At 33.5% G+C, this 21,586-nt stretch overlaps 1 protein-coding gene across 6 annotated transcripts; it reads right to left on the bottom strand.

Moving 5' to 3' along the window:
• Positions 1-645: 645 nt before the first annotated feature.
• LOC131071623 (serine/threonine-protein kinase TIO-like) lies at positions 646-19,625 on the bottom strand. Of its 6 annotated transcripts, XR_009359318.1 has the most exons (6): positions 19,474-19,600; positions 19,218-19,401; positions 16,780-17,082; positions 16,201-16,297; positions 15,988-16,060; positions 646-709 (listed from the first exon to the last, which is right to left on the bottom strand). XR_009359318.1 is itself a non-coding variant. In XM_059213758.1 (4 exons), the coding sequence occupies exons 2-4, from the start codon at positions 19,325-19,327 to the stop codon at positions 16,007-16,009; spliced, it is 261 nt and encodes an 86-aa protein (XP_059069741.1). In that variant the 5' UTR covers positions 19,328-19,394; positions 19,474-19,625; the 3' UTR covers positions 15,159-16,006. The 6 variants fall into 6 exon arrangements, 2 of the variants coding, with proteins under 2 accessions (XP_059069741.1, XP_059069740.1); XM_059213758.1 differs by lacking the exons at positions 646-709; positions 16,780-17,082 and having other exon boundaries at positions 15,159-16,060; positions 19,218-19,394; positions 19,474-19,625; XM_059213757.1 differs by lacking the exons at positions 646-709; positions 16,780-17,082 and having other exon boundaries at positions 15,159-16,060.
• Positions 19,626-21,586: the final 1,961 nt, after the last annotated feature.

The following is a 21,586-nucleotide window of genomic DNA, read 5'->3' as shown; positions in this document are numbered from 1 at the left end:
AAATATATGAAAAGTGCAAGAATTGTAACCAAGGATGAACCTTTATTTTGAAAATTGACAGTATCAAGTATGATGTCTTTTGGGTACTCGGAGTGATAAGCCAAGCAAGTGATAATATAAGAAAATTGTCATCCCCTGATCCTGCAACACCTTGATCGTAGGAACGAATTTCATGAGGGCGGATAAATTGCTGTAAAAACAATACGTACATATTTTAGTTAATGACATAAAAAGAGAATAAAATATAAACCATTATTGAACTTTTGTTATAATTAAAGCTTTCATTACTGCTTACTTGCAAGTTTTCTGCTGTCTTATACAATAATTCCACCCTCTATCGTATCTCATCAATGGTAGGATGCACGACTGCCAAAGCAACAATCTCTTTTCTAATTTTTATAAGAGACATTTTAAAGAATTTCACAAGGTCTGTGGGATCTTCAGGGTCATCATTGCTTAACCCTAATGATTCCACATCCATAGAAAGGTGCTCAGGTACTGCAACTCCCTTTCCCTTTCCCCGAACATCTGTCTGTGTCAAGAATATCATTAACAATTACAAAATTAGTATAAATCACTAAAAAAAAGAACATAATAATGTAACAGTTTGCTTCTACCTAATTTGTACAATTACAATGAGGTTTACCTGCTCGGTAGAAGTGTCGCAAGATACATCTTTGTCTGTGATATGTGATGGATCCATGTCGGCCTATGACAAAGAAAAAATATAAAAAACATTAGCAAAATTACATCATACACAACATGAACAACATGAACTTTGTAGACAAAAAGAGTATTAAATATTAAAAAGATGTTGTCATCAAAATCATTGTAAATTTTTCAATTCCTTATCTTTACTTTATGTAGACTATGCATGATCCTCAACTAAATGATCACATAGCTAATAAACAATCCAATTTCCATAAATAAACACAGTTTAAGAATTGTCACATAACTAGTCACACTCCCTATCTCCATCTCCATATTAAAAGGTGCATCATGAATTAATTGTGTAATGGCATTAGAATTCAAAAAAAAATGAATTAATTGTGTAAAAAAAATTCTATCAAGAAGTCAATATTAAATAGATAATATACTAATCGCATTCCTCATACATTTCATTCTTCATCATCATCATCATCATCATCATCATCATCATCATCATCATCATCATCAACGTCTTCGCCATCATCATCAACATCTTCGCCATCATCATCACCATCATCACCATCATCATCATCATCATCATCATCATCATCATCATCATCATCATCTTCTTCTTCTTCTTCTTCTTCTTCTTCTTCTTCTTGTTCTTGTTCTTCTTCATCATCATTGTGAAACCGTCGATCATGGTCATCATCCACTTCATCTTCTACTTCTTTGGTATCTTCTTCTTCCATCACATTATACTTTATCGACCTTCCTCTTGGATCATGTCTAACAACAAATGACCAACCCAGTTTATGTGGAACCTCTGAGTAAAATACTTGCTCACATTGGCTTGGAAGAACATAGAGCTCATCCCCAACTGGTTCAAATGACCTTGTATTTAGCATTATAAAACCATTATCATGTTCAATAATAGTTCTATCAGGATCATTTTTATTCAATCGTAGCCTGTACCATTTGACGACGAACAAAACTAATTTGAAGGAATTAAAGTCACACTCAAGTATATCATCCAAAATGCCATAGTATCAATTTTGATACTGTTGAGGATGAATGTCATTTCTCGATGGAATATTTGTCGCCTCAAAGACTACAGTGATGCCAGAATCACAAGTTTTCTTCATGTCATCCAACTTTTTAATGCGAAATTTATGACCATTGTAGCACATAGCGTTGTGGTGTTTGACCTGCGATATGTCAAACATGTAAAATTTATTGCATTGTGAGTTGATAAACATATGGGTGATTAATAAATTTATACATACCTGTTTATCTCTTAAACCATATGCTAAATCAATTTCCCTTTGCATAACTTTGGAATCTCCATTATGATGTGCTTCTTTAACCAATGAAGCCACACCTTCCCATGTTAACGTGTGTCCAGAATGTTGACAACGTTCAATCCATACCGTCATCCAATCAAAATTGTTTGCAATATACAAATGTAGTGCATCCCACTCTCGACCAACTGTACAAAAAATAAATAGATGTCTTACAATCGATTTATTTTGAAGATTAAGAATTAATTAACTACAATAACATCTTATAATTACCTCTCACTTTCCTCAATCTACCTTTCCCCATCAAGTACTCCCCTTCAAATTTGTTAATGGTGTTGGGATCCCAAATGCGATCCACGTGGATCTTTGCTGCAAACTTAGGAAGATATTCAGAAATGTACACCATAGTCTGGTATACCATATATCCCTCCACCATAGAACCCTCGGGATGTGCTCTTTGTCAAACCAAAGCCTTAAAAAATTTCACGTGCCTCTCAACCATCCACATTGACCTAGTGTGTACAGGTCAACACAATTTAATCAGCTCAACTCGGTGTATGAGGTAGTGTTCTTGTGCATTGAAAAAAGCTGGAGGTAGAAACTTTTGCATTTCACACATTAAATGAGGAATTTTTCTCTTCCAATATTTTATATCATCTTTATGGATTTCTTTACATGACAACCACCTACAAGGTATTCAAGACGCAAAAAAATATATTACATAAGAAGTAAAACAAATCGCAAATATAATATCTATACAACGAACTAAACAAATATCACTACTTACCTCATGTATTTTCTAAGATCATATATGACTTGCTTGACATTATTGTCGAAGTCGTCTGGGAGAGATAGAGGTAGAACGTACTGCAACAATTATAAAATTATCTTTTCATTTTTTTGTAACATAATGAAAAGTACACGTATGCGCAGTACTTAAATACATACTAAAAACACAAGAACATGAATTACCTTAATGAAGGTATTCCAATCATGCATTTTCATCCCTGGCCCAAATTTACTTTTCTTTGATATGAGATTATTTATGTTCGCAGCAAATCCTGTGGGAAATCGAATTTTTCGTATGACTTCTTTTATAGCATTTCTTTGCTAGTCCATTAATAACCAAGGAAGCTCACTTATATTAATCTGGTCTCCATGGCTATTTGATTGAATGACATTTATCATTGCATGATTGGAATCCTGAATGTCACTACATATTTTGACAATTTTTTCTTTGTCATGCCTTCCATCCAATATTTTCCATAATGTCTTTGTTATATTCTTTCCAATATGCATACTATCAAACAAATGAACAATTTGTAACTGCTCGTAGTAGGGAAACCTACTAAATTGTTGGGGATAACTTTTTATTCCCTTAGGAAGGTGGTCATTTATGCCTTCACGACCTTCATGATCATCAATCACATCATCAGTAAACAAAACAAAATAGAAAAGATGTTTTATGACAAACCAATAGATGGAATGGCATTACCTTGATGATTAATTCTATTATATTCCAACTTCCATAGGTGAGGTGTCATTCTTCGTGGCTTTGATGTATTCTCTTCTTTCCCATTGAAAAGATGTTTTTCAGTATTTCGATACTTATGATTTTTGTGGAGAAAGTGCCTATACTCATCAAACACCTGCTTTCTTAAACTTTTTGAATGACGAGATTTCATCTTTGGACCACAAACGAGACATGCAAATTTTCCCTTTGTTTGAAGACCTACAAGATAATGTATAATTGGATTAAATATGATAATTTTTTGAATTATAATGTTCATGCACAACTTAAACACTATAACATACCGCAAAAATGTGTTAGCCCCGGGGCATCGTGTATTGTCCATAGAAGCATCGCATGGAATTGAAATTGTCTTTGTCCTATTGGTCTAGAGACGTCATACATAGTGACACCATTCCATAACTCCAACAACTCGTCGATAAGAGGCTCGATATATACATTCATATCTTTAACTTGGTACTTACCTAATCGAATGAACAAAAACATTACATAATTATTATGACCATTTTATTGCAATATTTATAATTAAATTTAGACGACTATATTTAAATGATAAAATACTTGGAACAATCATTGCCAACATTATGTGCTCCCTCTTTATTGACATCCATGGAGGAATGTTATTGTTGATAACAAAAACAGACCACATTGAGTAAACAGATCTCATCTCTCCAAATGGATTGACACCGTCCGCTGCCAATGAAAGCCTGAGATTATGAGGTTCTTCTTTAAAGTGTGGCCACTTTTCCTCTATGTCCATAAATGTTGAGCCATCCGTAGGCATTCGAATAATGTCATCTTGACTTCTATTGCATGCATGGTAATCCATAAATTGTGCCAAGCTAGTGCACTTGAATAATCGTTGCATACATGGAATAATGGGAATATAGCGAAGAACCTTGCGAGGAACCCTTTTTGTTATTTGATCTGTTCGATATCTACTGATATGACATTCAGGGCATTCAGTTCAAAATTCATGTTGTTTATGATATATAATATGATCATTGGGACAAACATTTATTGCTTGATACTCCATTCCAATATCTTTCATAACGATAGATAATTCTCGGTATGAGCAAGGTAGAATATTTGATTGTGGTAACAAAAACTCACCTATCAATCTAAAGCAACAAAATATAATTTGTTATAATAAAGAATATTAATGGTACAACATGATTCACAGTTTATTATGACATATATGACATGCCTTAACATACATGACATTGTTATGTTGGATAAACCATTCATAACCTTCAAGTTCACCAACAACAATACAACGGAGAGAAGAGTTGCCTACGAGCCTTCATAAAGGGCCTTAGATGCCTTCTCAAGTAGAGGGACATCATGAACAACATCAAGGTCATCTTCATCATCATGATCAACTGCACAAGTACTAAATGAGTCATGGATCAATGTATTTGTATCATCATCTTCAATTGTGTTTTCTGGCTCATGATCATTATCTTCCATGGGATCATTATCTTCAGCTTTGATATTCACACTTCCATGTTCATCCACTTCGAAAACCATATTCTCAAGGTTGTGTTGATCCATACCATGTGCTCCAGGGTGCTCAACCTATATAAAATTGATATACATAAATAAACCGTGATCATGATCTCATCATCATGTGATTTATTATGTATATAAATTGTCAAAACGATATAATGAAAAACTTACCAATGGATGATAATCATGTCCATCTTCAATGTGACCATGCGGCCTACAATGTTTCTTCGTTGTTTTGATTAGAAGTCTTCTAGTCTTTAACCCCTTACAAATTTTGCACGGACAATAACATTTTCCATCACCTTTTCTTTTCAAGTTAGACCACAATCTAGCAATTATCTCCTTATTTTGTTGTTCGTTGATATTGTCTGACATGGTCTTTCTTCACAAGCAAGAAAATAGAAATTATTGTCTGACATGGTCTTTCCCTTAGGAGCTGGCAGATCCTGCTTCCATACTTTAATTCTGTTTTCTCAAAGGACAATCCTAAAAATCCATGCATTGCAAACAACTTTTTACACCTTTGTTGGTTGTGGTGGCATCATAGAGAGTTTACATCAATAAATGAAGAACATGCCAATGCTTTTAATGCAGCAATAGAAGTCTATCTCTTATTCAATATCTCTAGTGAAACCCCCATGATCTTTTGTTGGAGTAGAATTTGTTATATTCTGGAAAGGGTCTTTTCCTTTGTTGATGGGATATTCATCTACCTCAAGAAATAACTGTTCTTTTCTCCAACAAGAAGTGGAACTAAATGAAGATATAGCACCATGAAATTAATCCTCAAAAGGATTACTATAGTTAGTTTTGGTAGATAATGATCTGGGTAAAATACTAATGTGGCTTTACGAAACATTATGTACTAGCTTAGCATACTCTAAAAACTTTGGTGCGACATGCTACATCCAATTAAGTCTCCATCGGTATCTCTATTGTGTTTATGGATTGGGATTCAATGTACTCTTTTTATACACAGATTTTACTTTCAACTGAGGAGGTTTGTATGTACTTACTTGTCTTTCGATTGTATCCCTATTTCAAGAATTTCTTCTATCAACAAATCATTTGTTGTAAGTTGTACAAGTGGAATCTTGAACATGCCTTTCATGCTAGCCTTGTTGATACGTTCAACACCATCTTGTGCAACAAATCTTTAGAACTCCATTTTTCCGAATTGAAGAGTGAGTAGTAGGAACAATCTAGGACACTTACAGAGGTTTTGCAAGAGAGATAAATAGACCTAAATATTATGGCTTAATAATGATCAATAGGTAAATAGATAAGAAACTCTCAATATCAAAATGACTTTCTCAATTGTCTTTACTAGAAATGGATAGATCTGCTAATAATGGCTTTATGATTGTATGTCAACTTTAGACTCAATCCAAGAAGAGCTAGAACTAATATGCGATATCTAGATTTATGATCTCTATAATATAACAATCCCATAATTATGTTTCCACGCATCTATACCACAACACAAACATCATGCTAGTGTTCAACCATAGCAATTGATATCCTAATTATAGAATGTGAAATATACACATAACTATGAATAAAGACTAAGAAAAACAAAGAAAGATGCTTATTGCAAACATAAATGAATAATGGACAAGAATTGAATTAATTGTAGATAGTTTTGAATATCAAATTCACTTATTTGTGTGCATTTAGTAACTCATGTACTTGTGGCCAACCATTTATCTCTTTCATAAATTAAACACTTATTAATAACATTAAATGGCTGAGTAATTATGTTTTAGTTGAAATTGAAAATAAAATATTTTATTTCAGGACAGCTCACACTATTCCCTATTATATTTTAGACTCTCAGTTTAGTTAGTAGTGGTTTGATGTCTTTGGAGCTGATCATTGCATTTCTTTAGTTACGTTTGCCAGCCTACTCCCAGCCTATGCCAAAATGGGAGCTTTGGAACAGGGTATGGACATCCATTAAAGCATAAAAGATAGAGGAATTTTGTCAGATGTAGTTGCAATTGCACAAAATGGATTTGTTGAGAAGGCTTTAGAAACTTTCAATCAAAAGCAATCGACAGGTGTAAAGCCAAATTCCACGACCATTGCTACTATCCTCCCTGCCTGTGCCGAAATGGGAGATTTGGAACAAGGTATGGACATTCATCGAAGCATAAAGGATAGAGAAATTTTGTCAGATGTTGTAGTTGTAACTGCCTTGGTAGACATGTATGCAAAATGTGGAAGCATAGATAAGGCATGTGAACTATTTGATAGAATGCCTGAAAGAAATGTTGTCTCGTGGACTGCAATGATTGCTGGATATGCACAAAATGGATTTGTCGAAAAGGCTTTAGACACTTTCAAGAAAATGAAATTGGAAGGCATAAAGCCAAATTCCACAAACTTTGCCAACATCCTCCCTGCCTGTGAAAAAATGGGAGCTTTGGAACAGGGTATGGACATCCATCAAAGCATAATGGATAGAGGAATTTTGTTAGGTGTTGTACTTGCAAATGCCCTGCTTGACATGAATGCAAAATGTGGAAACATGGACAAGGCTCATGAATTGTTTGATATGATGCCGCAAAGAGATGTGATCTCATGTGAACAATCAACACGCATGTATACGGGAGGAAGGGATTGCTGATACAAAATTGAACACTCACTCCTCAATCATAGTTCTATGGTTTTACAAGATTAAACTAGGACAATTAACCAAAACATGTATATTTTTTGCAACATGAAATTAAAAACTAGGGCAATTTGAATCTACCTCCTGCGTGGGATTGCCTTCGACACGGGTTTGTTGTTCTTGGGGGTTGAAGTCACCATGGACGCCTACGTGGGATTGCAATTCACAAATCAATTCCCCGCCTCTTTTTTTATTTTGTAATGACCACTGTCATCAGAATTACGACAAACTCAAGCACTTTTTTGAAAAAAAGAAAATTCTCATTGCTAATGCCTTCTTCGTCGAAACCAAATGTGTATTTTCCGTTGGAATTACGACGAATGCGAGCATTTTTTCAAAAAAATCAAATTTGGCCACAATATACCTTCTCCGTCGGAAACCTCAGTCAAAAATCTAGTCCAAATGTATTAGTGCCGGGTTTTCCACATACAAATATTGGTGTTGTGTGGATGGTATTTATTATGTGTATTGTTTATACTTAATTGGATTAACATCTATTCCAATATTATGGTTTTGGGTTCTGGTATTAAAGTTTAAATGGCTAATACTTTTGGTAATCTGTGACAACTGATTCACCCCCCCCCCCCCGCTCTCAGTTGTCTTCCGATTATTTAAACTGTCTAACATAAAGAAGAGCCCATGTGTTACTATATTTGATAGTAACAAATTACAAATATTTTCAAACTCAAAGACATATCAGTTCCCTCATGCATGAAACAAAGACAACATGCATAAATCTTTGTCAGGGTAGGGGTAGAGTTGTAATAATGAGGGATATATAGTCGTGAACACGGATATGGAAACTCAGGTCTATTGAACACCATCAAATCTTGCAGGAGGTAGAAGATATAACTGTAGATGGCATAAGAATCAGTTAAAGGTTCGAGCCCTAGAATAGTATAGACAAACTCATGACCTGTAATGTCAAAAGGGAACTGTGACATTATTTTTAATTGACAATCTTCTCCATAATGAAATAATCATTCATGATTGTTACCAACATAGTCATAGCCATAAAAGACTGTCAAAAGGTCCATAAAAAGCTGCAGTCAAAGTCACAGGCACTCACAAGGAACTCAGGGTGAAGGGAGTCTCAGTTATGTAACAGATAGAGAAAGTAGATCATAAAGATGTTTTGCAACATAAGAACATTGTAATACATGATCCATTGTCAAAATAGTGATCAAGCTTCAAGAGGTAGTGATAGTCACAAAAGAAAAAGACATGCCTCATAGCCCAAGAGGCCGAAGACAATTTATGATAGATACCATTTCAAAGCTACAAATCACTATTATGAAGGGTTATAGAGATATGTAAGGGACTGTCAAAGACTGACATGACAACATATCTCCATTTTTTGGTTGCAGTCCCAAGAATAAAAAAAGTGAGCAATGAAAAGAGATATTATAATAGCTATGAGTAAGGAAAGAAAAGATCCCTTTCATGGCCCTAGGTCAAAATAGTGGGAGAGCATTTTGAAGTTTATGGATAATAATCACATAGTGCATAGAAGGAAGATGTTTGTGCTGTCATTATCTTTTATGGTGTCTTCTATCATGAACTTCTCACTGTGATCTGATTAGGATCTACTGCTCAAAACAAATACTAGATGACTTCCCTCTGTGACTGCAAACTTAATCTAAACATTGTTGGTACAAATTGTTTGTTATACCCTTTTGGTTATCACAATAAATTTTCCATTGATCCTTGACTCTATCTTTGGATTGCTAATATCTCTTTTTTCTTCCAAAGCTTAAAGGTTGGCTGTCTTCAACGCATTGTGACTGCACATTTATTTCTTTGTTGCAATCCTCAATGAATTTTGTATCCTAATGCTTGAGATGACTGTGTTTAGACCTTTACTGGGTCTCTCCTTATGGACACATACTACAAGCCTTCTACTCTTGTATCTTTGTTTCTATGAAAACCTAAAGGGTTTAAGGGGAAATCTTTTACTATCATTAATGACAACTCTTTGTCTATGCATGACCCATACCATAGTTTCCCTTTTTATGAATAACAATAGAAATAATTTATATAGATAAAACTAACCTGTTATCAAATTGGTGGTCTTGTTCTCCTTTGCATAGAATCAAGGAAGATTCCTCACATGTTATTTGTATTCAAGATCCCCCTTATCACGTTAAAAATATGAGAACTAGTTGCCCATGCATGGAATTAAGGACTAGAAAACCTTTTTTCTTTCTCACTATTGAAGACCTCTTCATAATCTATGTGTCAATCTATTCCTTGAACTCCTTTTGAAGATCAGAAAACACACAGAAACAATGCTACAATCAAAGAAAATAGGTCACTATCATAGCTAGGACCTCAGGCAAGGAGCAAATATAAATAAAGGAGTGGGAAGCACAAACTCAACCAATATACAACCACTGTACTATGATAAGCACAATGGTTTTTCATTGGTCTAGGCATCAAAGAAAGTGAATATACACTAGAGGTATAAAAAGCACATATAAGTGAAATGCTCAGATCAAAGACAATGATTAGAACAATAAAGTATAGAATGGATCCACACAAGTAAGCCTCTTAGAATAATACAAATATTTTTCATAGTCATACCAATCAACAAAAGTTCAAACATTCTCAATGATCATCATGACCATGAGCATCCAAGTGGATGATAATCAATCGTGACAAACAAGACACATAAGAATCAATGCATACTTTCTTATACCTCTCATGCATAGCTCCAGTAGTTATGACAAAGCATTCAAATCTAAGGTAGATTTGTGATAGCTTTAAGAGGAAGACAAAGATAGCATTTATGAAGATCATAGTCTATTGTCAAGGGTGCAAGACACTTGGACTAAGAGGTAGGAATCCCAAAACGGGTATTTGACTAACATCTAGGAATGATGAAAATATTTATTAGTACATTATTTTTATAGGGCAGTCCAATGATCTTAGACAAAGAGCACCGAAAGCTTAATGATAGTCCTAATGAATATAACAATTACAATTAAAGTAAGATACAGAGGATTGATCACAATGTCACAAAGATTAAAAGACAATGGTAGTGGCTTTAAGTTGAATGTCATGGAGTTGGTTTTGCTTTCAATTCTCATAACAAGTGCTCATGAACCATTTGCATGCACGTTGCAGGTAATGAGGGTCATGAATATGTACTTCGACGTATTCTTCAGCGAGCAGTTCGATATGGACTCATAATATTTGGCATTTTGCATCTTTTGGACTCATAATCTTGGGTCTATCATTTCATGCTTTTGTCTCCTTTGACCTCTTTTCTCACTTGCTGAGATTGTCTTTTCATTATTTACCTATATATATTGGTAGTCAGTAATCTTTGATTTCGAACCTCTGAATATTTACGCATGATACTGCTATTTGTTCAGATTTGGTGTCTTTTATCCATCATTGTGTTGTGTTTACTACCCTTTTAACCATTATTTGAATGCTTTATACGTTAATGAGTTTATGTGATAAAAATGAAGTTCTCAGTCAAATTAGATTCTTACAATACCATTGTGTTGTCCTTTGGTTGCATTATGAATGCTGATGATCATTATCTCATGTGCTTGTGACCTTTGTTCGCTATTATTTGATCTATTATTTGTGTCTTGACCTCTATAACTTTGAAATAAACTCACTGTACTATGCTTATAACATGAATGCATTACTATTTTCAATCCCATTGATAATTCTTATGGACCTCACACACTATGTTGACTATCGTTTGCAGGTTTGGGATTGTTTTGATACTATGTTAGTCATATCTTTGTGTAATATTTGATAGGGATACCTTGTCAGTATGTTCTACACTTTTAGACTTGATATATCTGTGATTCGCTTTCATGATTTGGTGTATATGAGAAAGCTTATCTTATGTCTACTTTTGCCTTTAGTGGTGTTCACTTAATTTTTCTAAAGTATACTTATATAGTTAGGAGAGCACATTTAAAAGTTTCATCTTTTTCCCAAAAGTTCATCGCTGCATACATAGGGTTTTCATTGTTTAAGAATTGGCTCCAGTGGTCATTAAGTCCAGTTTAGTCCAAGGAATAGTATCTTGTTGTTAGTGTTGTTCATGATAATGGTAGCAAACTCGGAGTCACAAAGAGTTAGAGAATGCTAAGAGATACAAATAGATTCGATGCATGAGCTTGAGATTTGAGACAAGCTAAGATATATGAGTAGCAATGAGTACCTAGACGATGGCATATCACTATCAAAAGAATCATTCACAAAGCTACAAAAGCTTTAAGAGGTTGATTCACAAATCAAATCAAAGTCAATCCAGTATCAAATATAGTGACAAAGATATCAAAGGAGCTAAATTTAAAAACAAAAACCTAAGGACAAGAAGCTTAGAACAAAGTGAATACATTTATGACATTCCAAGGGCTGATTTAATAGGGCATGATAGTCTTAATAAGACAGTCATCACAAATATGAAAGAGCACAACAACCAAGAGTATTAATGTGGCTCAATCCTTCAGATTTTACATGGTACTATGAGCAGCCATAAAGGAGATAAAAGAAACTTCAAGGTTCAGAGACCATTCAAAAGCATAGAAAGCTTTAAGGGCCATAAAAGAATAGTCATCAGTCATAGGACACTCAAAAATCTCTACAGTGACAGGTCATTAATAGTAAGATGCAACTCAAAGAATAGACCTAAAGATTCATACTCTGATTCTTACCACAAGAAAAGGCTTCCAACATATTGGCCAAAATACCAATCCTCTGATCACTCTTCCACACATACAAGCATTAGTATGAACCAAGCTTTATTGTCACTCAACATCAAAGGTTACCTTCAAATCTCATTACAACCATTCAACCTTGATCAACAAGTCTTGATTCTTTACCCTTAGTGTTCATAACCTATAACAACCATCATAAGCCAAATTCCAATATTGATCCACACAACAATAACCAATCATTTAATAAGTTGTCCTCTCACAAATGCGACTGGCATAATTGTGACAGTTTGACAGTACCACACTCTTTTATTCACAAATTTCATTCAAGACAATATTTGGAAAATCACGTTAGTGGAGATGTAGAGAACTAGGATTATAAAAACATATATAGAATATAGCTAGATCCAACGGTTCGTTTGAGAGTTATACCCCCTGTACTGAGGTCCATATTTACTGTCATAAACAACTCAGAAAATTCAACATTTAGCCTGCTAGGGCATCAAATTACTCCTACCATACTAAACCATTTCATCTGAAACCAATTGTATTTGAAAGAGTAGTGAGAAGAGAGTTAAGACACCATGTTAACCAATCCAAATTATTATAAGACCCTTCAAATCCATCTACTGACATGAATAGGCAAAACAAACTGAGAAAACATGTCTGAACCAAGTAATGAACAACAAATCTACAAATTTAAACACAATGTCTATTCAAAACTTTATGTAAATACTTTACAAAACTTTGGTTGATGGAGACAGGCCTCCTTTATTCCATTCCTTCCCCTGTTGCAATCTAGACATAAAGAGTCATAGGTTGGTGATTCTAGAAAGCAATGAATAAACAATCTTAAAAGGAGGATTTCATTTAATAGAGCAAGGATAGAGGATTGTGAGGAGATTGTCAAATAACAGTAAATAAGACTCAAGATGGTGCCAATAAAGACAGTAGGTTCAATGATATATCTGCCATTAGCAGTGTTATAGCATGAAAGAATTCATATTTGCAGTCATCAAACCACAAAGGATTTGCATAACCATAGAAAGGCACATATATTTAGAGAAACACCCATCGAGGTATGAAGGATATAAAAAATTTGATTTTGAAATAGCACAAAGATGATCTTAGACCTTAGGAGCAACCATGTACGGTGATGAGTAGGGTTTGTAGCATAAAAGAAATAGTTGTAACTTAAAAAATATAGACCATTCAAAGTGCACAATGATGATGCACTCAAACAATAGTCTCAATGACAAAGATAAAGGCAATCAATACCATCTTTAGTATAAATACACAATCATAGTGAATCCCCATCATTAAATTATTAATGTTCTTTGATCATTTCTCTTGCGCTTTTGGGTTAAAAACTATACAATATTAGTGATCCATGGCGTGTATGTTCTTTTCATTGAAATATCTTTATCATTGAGCCATTACATAGAAAGTGATTTAACTACCTTACAATGTAAGGCTTTCTCACTATTGTTCTTGTGTTGCACTATTTTGGTTGTATCAATCATTTTGTACATGGATTGATCACAATGAGATACAAAAGCATTTGGTCTACATGAACAGTGATTTGTGGTGATCAAAACATACAAGGATCCACAAGAACTTGAAAATGCAAATGCCAAAATACAAATTTTCTTGCTGATCTTGTAGCAACAAGCTTGGGATTCACAACTTTGAATTATTGAGAAAGCTTGTTCTCCCAGATGATTTTGTATTGCGAGCACTCCTGCCCAGTCGACCAACACATGATTTTTTGTTTGTTGACCCCCTTCGTGATAAAAGAGGTAGGTGTCTCAAGGTTTTAAAACAAAAAATTATTTTGGCAATACATACCTTCAAAGCATGGAATGAGAAGAGATTACATAGATTACAATTTTAAATAATAAAATGAAAATATGATTTTGAAAATCTTTTGGTTGCAGTCTATTAAAGATATGGAACATGATCAAATACACAAGAATTTTGGGTGTTTTCAATTGTTAAGTTGTTGCTTGGAGCCAAGAAGAAAGGAAGAGTGTATATCATGATAAAAATCCTGAAAGGATTTCGCAAAGCATCCATCCACATAGCCAACCTTAAAAAAGTAAATATGAAGTAACAATGGAAGACTCAAAAACAAAAACAGCTAATCTATAAAGATTTATAACAAGCATCTGTTTTCCATTTTTTGAATGGAGTCTCCTGGAAAAAATACAAAAGTCGATAAGAATTTATATGAAATACAAATATGGAATAAATGGATCAGCCAATAATTGAATTGATTTGTAGTTCGTAAGTATGATTTGTATGACCATAAAGACACTTAAGCAAAATCTGTTTATCTCACAAGCCACATTGCATATAATGAAGACTTGCAAGAATATAAAACCGGATTCTTGAAGGAAACGTACAGAGTAGCAGAAAGATGGAGAAGGCCTTGAGGATGATTTGGAACCACAGGACCAAAAAAGAGGGAAAGCATTAAATTTAGCAGAGAAGAATATGTCACTGGTAGGCAAGCTGGAAATTGACACATTCAACTTAAGACATTGATATGTGCTACCAAATATGCCAAATGCAACAAGGGTGAAGAACAACAACCCAAATCAGAAGATGGTGCATTTTGCAATCTGACTTGGAAATATATGTGCTCATTGGCCATTTGCAAAGCATTTTTCATATATAATTAAGCAATTGGAATCAATGGATGACATATATATTTCACCCAAGTGTAGGAGATAGGATGAAGTTGTTTGAGTGAGTTGTAGAGTAGACTGAGAAAGGAAAAGCATTTTTTAGTTATCAATGTAATACACAATGTTTGGCTCCAATGAAGAGGTATCACTTTTGAACTTACTGATTTTAGTTGAAATAAGGAGGCACAACATTTCATGCATCATGTTTTTCATTCTTATTGTGTAGTGTGTTTTTTGCTTCTTATTTGTTTGATTATTCATTTCCTTCATGCTGATTTCAATTTTAGCACTTGAGAAACACATTACAATCATATGTTGAGTTGATTTCAAGCATAGTTCTTGGCTTACCATGACTAGAAGTAAAAATCAATCACTTGGAAATCAAGGAACCGACATGCCCTTGATACACTATTGAATTTGTGAAGAGGGAAGAATCACACATTGGTGGTGACATATAAGGGTATGAATCCGATTTAAAGCAATGTAGGCATGTATACATTTCAAGTTGTTTAAAAGATTTGATACATCTATAACAAAAATCAATTTTACACCTACATAAAGTAGGTTTCACTCGCAAATTGCATTGAATCAACCTATAAGCAAAATGTAAAACAATGTCAATTACACCTTAACTCTCAAAAAGATGAGCGTGTATACATTTCAAGTTTTTTATGATACATCTGTAACAAACATCAATTTTACACCTAGATAAATTCAGTTTCACTAGCAAATTGCATCGAATCAACATATAAGTAAAACATAAAACAATGTCAATTACACATCAACTCTCAACAAGATGCTATGAAATTAAGAGTTAAGGAAACAGACAAGGGGGAAATACTTAAAACTAAGTAGCAAGTGAGAAGGTCAAATCAAAATGACATACACAAAATAGGATGCAACAAACAATAATATCTATTTGTTTAAACTAAAATACCACTTGCTTTACCTCAATTTCTTGCCTCAAATTATCTGTCTTTTTCACTCTTACCATATTTCAGAATAAACTTCATTGCAACAGTCTGAAAATAGGAAACCATTAGTTACTTCAGCTACTAAATCCTTGTTTGCTTTGAATGTTAAAACTAGAAAAATTTGGATAAATACATAAAAGAAATTTGGAGTTAAAGAATATACTCCATTGTATATACTAGTAACTAACCTGCCTCGTGTACTTCCGTCTTCCTTTATACACCTTTCCAAATGAACCTTCACCAACTAACTCTACAACATGATAATTCTCCACACCCATCCTACAACTAATCAAAATGCAAAGATTTAAGTTTCTTTTATGATATATTATCAAAAGCATACAATACCAGGAAGTAGTGAGCTACTATCTGCAAAAAGGATCATCTCCACTACATTTTTTATAAACATTCACAATATATACAAGCTTCTAATTGTTCTTCTCTTTCATAACTATTGATGCGACCAATAAAATCTAAGGATGATAGAAAGTTATCCAAATAGTCTAGGTCTACGATGTTAAAATATTTAGAAAGAGAAATGTTTTTGATTAAGTAAAAACAGGTTTTAAGGGATCCGAAACCCGATTACATTCAAAAGATATTCAAGAAGGAAACAAAACAAGACAACTGCAAAAGACCAGCAAAAAAAACTAGCAGCAGAGAAAAGGACAGTAAGAGGCCAGAAAGAAATTGACCCCAAGCCCAGCATTACAAGATACTTAAAAACTCTTCATAGTTTCCTCAGCATTCTATACCAAGAGCATCATCACCTTGGCCGCTTCCCTCAGGTTGTTATTTTCCTGTCCAATCTAACTCTCTTGCATTTTGGTGTCCTTCTCAATAGTGGTCTGCCTAGTTCTGCGCCTAGGGTTCTGGTGGGTAGGGCTAGAGGTTGGAGCATCTTCTATAATTACCAGGTTCTTATCCTGATTTTTCTTTTCCAAATGATCCACTAGCGCGTTCATATTCTGGGAAGAAACTTTAAGGACCTGGAGACTGTGGTTCATAAGGCTTTTCAAAGCCTTCTCATTACGGGCAATCTGGGTGTTGACGTTGTCTTTGTCCTCCTCCACCTGCTCTTTCATAGAAAGAGAAATGTTATTAATATTCGCTGATGAATTTAGTAGGCCGGTCACTCAAACTCTTAAACACAACATATTACAATAACTAATCAGAATTGTTAAAATATGTTCCTACCACCAATGTAACACTTTTAAGTCTACAAAGGATGCAATCCAGATGTTGAAGTAAATTCAGGAGAAAATTATGACTATTCATCAATTTTTGCCATGCCTAAAGATGGACCTAAAGAATGCAAACAAAAAGACCTAGAATATAAGGCCTGCTTAAAATTTGTTGGACAAATGAAGGTGAATGCTAAATTTGCAAGCCAAAATCTTAACAAAAAAAGAACTATTTAATGTCCATCTCAGGAATAAATTCATAAAGATACAAGTATTTTCTATCTTGTAGTTAAAAAGCCCTTGTTCTGGCAGGGTCATTTCAATCAAATTTTCTTATTACATTCCAAGTCTTTCATGCCAAGTTGCCATTAGCACCAACAGTTACATCCAAACAAGTAGCAAAAAACACAGTGCCTAATATGGGGAGGTGATGCTGTAAGCCTTTTAGTATTTACCATTAAAAGCTCTGAGAAGATTCTTCCTGTGTCGGATCACTTGCCTCTGGTGGCGTTTGTATATATCATGCTAAAATTTTCTACATAGGCGAGCTCAAACTTGGGTATCTTAACAAGAGCTACAAGCAACGAAGTTCCTGCCAAAGTTTGGAAGAATAGTTTTTGGTTTTTCCTAATTTGTTTGGAGATAAATGAAATTCTCTTTTGTTATAGGCTATGACAAGTTCAAAAATAAATTATGTTTCAGGATAGGGGTGTTATTTCCAAAGGAAGTATATGTAGGGAAAGGGGAAATATAGTGTTTCTTAATAATATTTAGTAAACAATTAGTATCTGGTTGTGGATACACTGTCTACTTTTGCAACTAAGCTAATTGCTAGAAGAGAGTATGTATCAAGAATGCAATTGATTCTACAAAATACAAGAACTACTGGAAGAGAGAACCATCGAGTTAACCTACAAGATTTCAGCTTTTACTTAGTAAGTTAAGCATTTGGCAACTACAATTCATACAAATCAAACTTCAATCTAGTAGATCCTCCATAAATAAACACTATAAGTGTCCCTGTAGGAGGATGGGGAACTATCAAATTTGCTTCTCTGCTAGCTAAAAAATAGATTTTAGAGATGAAAGAGAATACTACAATTTTTTTATTATAAATGAATAATTTTAGTTAATGTTTATGACTCAACCTCTAAAATATTCCAATACCATCCTATGTATTTATTTATTTCAAAAAGATTGATAGAGGACTGCGCCAGTAATCATACAGGGCATATCTATGTTCCTTTGTCTTTTCTAGTAATGTCTATTAAATCATTTCTCATTGAAACATCTTTTAAAAAAACTAGTTAACAAGGAAATGTTAATTCATTTCATTTGATGAATGTTATTTAGATTCAGAGTTGGAAATTAATAGTAGATTTTTTCCATGAAATATTGTCTTACAATATTTGTTGCCCAAGTGATATATAATGTTATGTATTCTATATTCTAGGTGGCAACTCAAATTTAAAGTTTCATTTTTATTTTAAAAATTTAAATGTCTCAAGTAATGCTCTTTCCCTACAATTTATAAACAGACCAAAACAAGCATACCAATAGGCAATGAAAGCTGTGCAATTGCAACACTTACAGGCTTACAACTAGCGAATGAGAGAAATTTAAAGACCTGGAAATCACAAAGAATCCTTCTTAAAGTCTAGTAAACTCACTACAAGTACATGGATGGTAAATAAGATCAAGTAGTGCCTCTCATTAACAGGTAAATTTAGAAACACAATCCATGAGTGTGATCATAGAATTTTCTACAATGAGATAATAGGTGATATTGCTACTAAGTCATATAAGTATTAGATGCCAAAAGTGTGAACTCAGTCTAATGAACATTATCATTTTGAGCCCATTATACCCCACCAACACTTATATGCTTCGAATTTATCGGATCTGCATTTACAACCATTCCTTCTTACAAATATGTCAACCACATAGAAAAAAAAAGTCAAATGTGATCGATGATTGCAAAGTATTTGACAGAATGCCTAAACAAACTCTATCACAATTCACACCTGCTTTTGAGAAACAATCCTAAGCATTTGGCCTTAGGAAAAGGAGTCGCGACAAATAAAGCCAAAACATTGTCACTTTTTCCTGTTGATTGCAAGCTATAGCCCGCCATATGAGCTCCAAAACTACACTCTAGTGAGCTTGTCGTCTGCTGATGGACTAAATTTGGGATCTACCGCCTGCCGCCTGCAATGTATTGAGACATTAACAAAATTATAAAACCCTAAATCATGAAAAAAGAGTGAGGCACAAACTTACCAAATCCATTATGTGCATATCCCATTTTGTCAAACAGTTTGTGTGCCCTGTCTATGCCTCTACATTCTGCATACATGTTTAACCTGACATCCAAACATATGGCAACACAACATAGGTATTTCAATTAGTGTGTTAAACCTATTAAAAGTAAGTCGTTCCCGTAATCACAATTGATCCGTATTTATTTGCAAGAAAAGAAAGACAAAGAAACTAAGTAAAGAATGTGTATGCACAGATCGGCAAAGCGTTTGAGGGATTTTCTCTGCTGCTGCAGCAGCTTCGATCAAGGTTTTGGCTATTGTTGTGGCTATGAAAGGGCGGGAAAATAGACTGTACAAAGTATAAATAAATATCAAATATATTAATGTCCTTGTCTTGCGTCAATTTAACATTTATTGTGGCAATGCAATTCACTTTTGTTAAAAAACATTTCCAAATTCAAAACTACCGATGTGATGGTCGGGTTTTCTTAATTTCCAGTTGTGTCGTTTTTTTGCACTTTTAAAATCTCCTGCTAGGCGGTACCCATACAATGAATAAAAGATTTTTAATGATATTCACTAAATCAAACAGTCTAATGGATGAAAAGGAGCAATCTCCATTTGAAAATTATTCGCAATGTTAGAAAGAAAGAAATAAATAAATAATTTTAATGTCTACGAGACTAATAAATTTTTTGGGATAGTTCATCTGATCATTAAGATTTTTGCAATGTTGTCTGTTTTCTATGCAAGGTAATGATGAGGGGCCCCAGCTTCTCAACAAAATACTTGCTAAATAAATTTTAACAAGATCTAGCTATCAGATTACCGTATTTGTCTTTGCTATCCTTAAAGGTCTCACATTCTAAAATGAAGTGTTTTTATGTTTCTACTTTCTCGAATGAGCAAAACGTACACATCCTTTCTTCCCACACTTCTTTTGGCCTTTTCCATTGACCAATTTCACAACGATATTGATGGGAGTTAGTTCTTAGTTGAGCAATTAAACTTTTAGCTTTCCACTAAATATTGGCTCCTATATATGCTTTTTAATGATGATCACGAGTGGGATTGAACTCAGTGATATAATATTTTTTTCTTCTCACTAGCTCTTTACCCCAAATAAACTTGTGAAACTTATCTATAACAAAAGCCTTTATCTCTTTACTCTTTAGATTTTCTATTATAAATTTTGATCATTTTCTATTATGAATTTTGATCTGAAAATTTACATATTTTTTAAGCTTTACTTTTTGAATAGAATGGTTAGATTGTTTGTTTTAAGGTTGTTTTAGATTAGATATTCTTATAAATTGTCAATCTATTATAAATTATCATTTTGGTCAACTATCGCTTTATTGTGAATAGAAATAGATGGTAATGGATTTTCTTCAACTTAAAGAGCGAAAATGAATTTTCTTTAGCTTATAATTGTTTTATTTTATTTTAAATGATTTAGATTTATATATTAGTATAATATAATTATAAATTTATTTGTATATTATATTTGAATATTTAAATTATATCATTTCTATTATGTGTAATATAATTTTTTATTTTTTTTGTATGTTTGTAAATGGATGTCAAATTTATGTTTAGGAGTAAAAAATATAATCTTCTATTACAAGTTGTCTTTTGTTTTAAATCATTTGGTGTAAGGTTTTATACATCTCTTAGTGTAACTAGGACATATTCTCTAAAGGCTTAGAGTTAGTCTTATTATGTGCCATGTTAATCTTTTGTAATAAGATTACCAACTTCACCGACTAACCAAATGTGACTAATGACCAAATTAGTCATTTATTTAGTCATTTATAGTTGTGTTTTCTTACCCGATGACCAAATTAGTCATTTGTAGTTGTGTTTTCTTACTCGATGACCAAATTAGTCATTTATTTAGTCATTTATAGTTGTGTTGCAAAAAATGACTAAAATTTGGTCATTTTTACTTATTGTGACTAAAATTTTTAGTCACCTGGTCATTTATTGGCCATATTTCTACTAGTGTCTATTCGACTTAGTAGGCTTGAGTATCCAAACAAGGAATTTATTATCAAATCAACCTATCAAAAACATAAACTTTGAGCACTTGTATGACCACTCCTTAGCATTTAGGAAGGAAGAATCTTCGT

Source organism: Cryptomeria japonica, chromosome 11, assembly GCF_030272615.1.
Source record: "Cryptomeria japonica chromosome 11, Sugi_1.0, whole genome shotgun sequence".
NCBI classification, from domain to species: domain Eukaryota; kingdom Viridiplantae; phylum Streptophyta; class Pinopsida; order Cupressales; family Cupressaceae; genus Cryptomeria; species Cryptomeria japonica.
Note: the sequence above shows the minus strand (reverse complement) of the source record. Positions and strands in the feature narration are given on the sequence as shown.

What these genes read in the sequence shown, in the direction of transcription:
- LOC131071623 (XM_059213758.1), bottom strand. Translation starts at nt 19,327, where the DNA reads ATGGCGGGCTATAGCTTGCAATCAACAGGAAAAAGTGACAATGTTTTG. An exon ending in GGATTGTTTCTCAAAAGCAG is followed by an intron (nt 16,298 to 19,217) that starts GTGTGAATTGTG and finishes CATTTTGATTAG; the next exon opens with TTGTAGGATGGGTGTGGAGA. An exon ending in GACGGAAGTACACGAGGCAG is followed by an intron (nt 16,061 to 16,200) that starts GTTAGTTACTAG and finishes TCCTATTTTCAG; the next exon opens with ACTGTTGCAATGAAGTTTAT.